We start from the raw sequence: 3,274 nt of genomic DNA on the forward strand, positions 1-3,274 counted from the left end.
CCCTCACTGTTTGATTTACATATTGAACAGGTAAATAATAGGGAGCATGAGCAGTAACTTAACTGATAGCAGAAACCTGTCCTGACATTTGTTTCAGTTTAAAAGTGTGTGTATGGCTCAGAATAGATTTAAAAGAAAGAAACTGAAAAATGTTAAAGATACACATGGAACATCTGAAGACTGTTAATGTCAGGAAAGAGTTGTGGATTTCACTGTTTGTCACCTCTCTTAAACAGTTAATTGATCTGGCTTATCTGTACGTTGTTACATTAAAACAACAGTCCTAAAAAATTGTAAGCCAAGGAGTGGAGATGTCATATGATTAACTCTATAGAAATGCAATTAGGTATTCAGTGATGACCATCTTTGACATAGTTACTCAATTAAAGTAAGTTATTTTTTGGCTCATTTAAAATACTTCTGATTTATAATGGTCTCTTCAATTGACTAAGAGAATGCAGAATGTGGAAGTTCCTGTTCTAATTTCATACAGTTGCTGTTCATTGATGTCTGTATAGGCATTAGTCCTATTGTTTCAAAATAATAATTAAATTATATTATCTGTCCTATTTAATATAAAGTACCTTTTCTAGCAGCTGACTCAACCGTACTACATACATTTATGTTTTAAATTTTAAACTTACGTAGTGATTTAGCAAATAATTTGCATCCCTAATCTTTGTCTTATGCATGAACATGGCTTTTCAAATGTGGCATGTCTATATTTTCAATATTTCAATTTGCCACATCTTTATTTTTCATTGTGAAAGCATCAGAAACATCATAGTCTAATAACTACTAGGCTCATTTTGACCTTATTTTCTAATTAACAAATTACTGCTGACTTCATATACATAGAAATATAGCAACTAGAAACACCTTTAAGCAAAAAACTGATTTTATGTAAAATAGCGTTTTAGACGGAGAAACCGTAAGGTCACTGCAGGCAAATACAATACTCATTGGTAGCTTTGTACATGAGGGGTCTCCACAGCTCGCCCCCCCATCCTCTCCCCCCCCTCCCCCGCGCGTCGCCCATCACAAGCGGCGAGCTGTGGAGCTGTGCGGCAGAAAAAGACCAAGAAACGACTGTGCAGCTACGAACCGCTCCTCTGTCAGTGAGAGATTTCGTGTGTGCTTTCTCTCTGATAAATAATTGAAAGCTTGTTTGTTAATTAACGAAAATCGGTACCCGGCTCCTTTAAAGGTCTGCTAACAGAAAAGGGGGTGGAGTGGAATGAAGACTGGTGTCTTTTTAACCTTGCTGAAGGACGCAGCAGTATTTATTGACGTATGCAAATAACCAGGGGGAGGAGGTGGAGGAGGAGGGTGCTTGGAAAAACAGGAACCAGAATCAGTTTCTCATTGCAGGGTGAGAGCTCTGAGTTCCGGTGTAAGAGAAAAGAGACGTGGCGAAATTGCTGTATATCTCTGCCCTAAAAGCACATCTCTCATTTAGACAGAAAGGAAGCAAGGCGTCAAAAAGGGTGAAGCATCTTAAAAAATATTTTAAAGGCAATCTAGCACGATCAAAGGTTACATATTCCTAAATGGGGGAGGGGGAAGACTACGGGTTTGCCTTGCTACTTGCTGTAGCATAGCACTAGCAATAGGATGAGATTTTTGTCCGGAAAATGATTAAAACAGCTTGGTTTGTGGTACGAATGACAATGTTAATAATCTGTCTTTGTGGTTTTTTCCCCTACTGTTTCAGCTGCGCAAATCATGCAGGATGATTTACTGATGGACAAAAGCAAAGCCCAGCCCCAGCAGCAGCGGCAGCAGCAGCAGCAGCAAGATCCGAACTCTGAAGAAGCCCCCGCTACACCCATCTCGTCGGAGACACCCAAACCAGAAGACAGCAGTTCAGTGACTAATATCGGCACATCAGCTTCTTCCCAAAATAGCAAGGAGAAGATGCAGATGGAGTCTCCCATTTTGCCTGGCTTGAGCTTTCACCAGCCTCAACAAGAACCCGCAGCCGGCACCTCCTTGTCTCCCTCCTTCGGCAGCACCTGGTCTACAGGGACCACAAACACGGTGGATGATAGCTTTTTCCAAGGGATTACTCCAGTCAATGGGACAATGCTTTTCCAGAATTTTCCACATCATGTCAACCCTGTATTTGGTGGCACTTTCTCACCTCAAATTGGCCTAGCTCAGACTCAACACCACCAACATCAGCAGCAGCAGCAGCAAGCGCAGCAGCAGCAGCAGCGGAGGTCACCTGTAAGCCCTAATCAGGCACCGTTTGCCCAGAGAAATGCTGCTTATAGCCATCAACCCATCATGACCAGCAAACCGTCTTCCTCCTCTGCCTCCTCTTCCTCCTCCTCCAGCTGGAATAACCATCAAAATGCAGCTTGGAGTACACCTTCCAACCCTTGGGGTGGGCTGCAGGTTGGCAGGGACCCTCGAAGGGCAGTTGGAGTGGGAGTCGGTGTGGGAGTGGGGGTCGGCGTACCCTCCCCCCTCAATCCCATTTCACCCCTTAAAAAACCGTTCTCCAGCAATGTCATTGCCCCTCCGAAGTTCCCACGGGCTGCACCCTTAACCCCCAAATCCTGGATGGAAGACAACGCATTCAGGACGGACAATGGCAACAATCTGTTGCCTTTTCAGGTAAATAACTACATGCGCCTTCTACATAGTGATAGCTATCACAGAGTTGTATTTTTTGAAGGGGTGTATTTCATGTTAATGTTCTATCTGAGAGGTATCTCTGTAACTCATATTTGCATTCAATATCTAATGTGAAAGAAATGGGGCTGATCCTAAAGGTGTATACACAGAGATTCCAAATTCTGGCTTAAGATTTACGGTCTTGATTTTCTTGAAATTTATTCTTAAATGTGACAGGACTTTTTATTTTTTTGTGGGTTTTTTAGTGTGTGGGTTTTTTCTAGCATCTAAAAGGTAGTAGCCTTCCTTCATGAAAAACAGGTTTGGCAGACTATGTTCTCTTAGTGCTGCACATTATAATTTTTTTTTCATATTCTCCCATATGTGAGAAACAGGAGACGTTAAAATTGCTGGCTCCAGGTTTTTTTTGGCATGTGAATTTTGACCAAAGATGCTTCTTGACCCAAAATCCGGTTAATTATTTTATCACCATTGCAATAACTGACTGCCCTTATGTTGTGGTGGGATTTAACAGGGAGTGTTTGCATAAGGTATACATCTGAAAAGCCATATTCCTCTGATATGTACACCCTGCTGTTCAGAATGAACGTTTTGAATACATCTAGAAGCAGCGTGGGTGTGTATGGAAAGA

The 3,274-nt window shown here is 42.0% G+C and overlaps 1 protein-coding gene across 1 annotated transcript in view; it reads left to right on the forward strand.

Annotated features, from left to right (window-relative positions):
- Nucleotides 1-1,356: 1,356 nt before the first annotated feature.
- The window catches only part of CPEB3 (cytoplasmic polyadenylation element binding protein 3), an 80,948-nt gene continuing 79,030 nt past the window's right edge, over nucleotides 1,357-3,274 (forward strand). Inside the window, exons 1-2 of the mRNA XM_010000046.1 lie at nucleotides 1,357-1,487; nucleotides 1,715-2,622. Of these exons, the coding sequence (XP_009998348.1) occupies nucleotides 1,726-2,622 (897 nt within the window). The 5' untranslated portion in view covers nucleotides 1,357-1,487; nucleotides 1,715-1,725. The remainder of the gene's footprint in view (nucleotides 1,488-1,714; nucleotides 2,623-3,274) is intronic.

The sequence above is a fragment of the Chaetura pelagica genome, unplaced genomic scaffold, assembly GCF_000747805.2.
Source record: "Chaetura pelagica isolate M959 unplaced genomic scaffold, ChaPel_1.0 scaffold436, whole genome shotgun sequence".
In the NCBI taxonomy this organism is placed as follows: Eukaryota; Metazoa; Chordata; class Aves; order Apodiformes; family Apodidae; genus Chaetura; species Chaetura pelagica.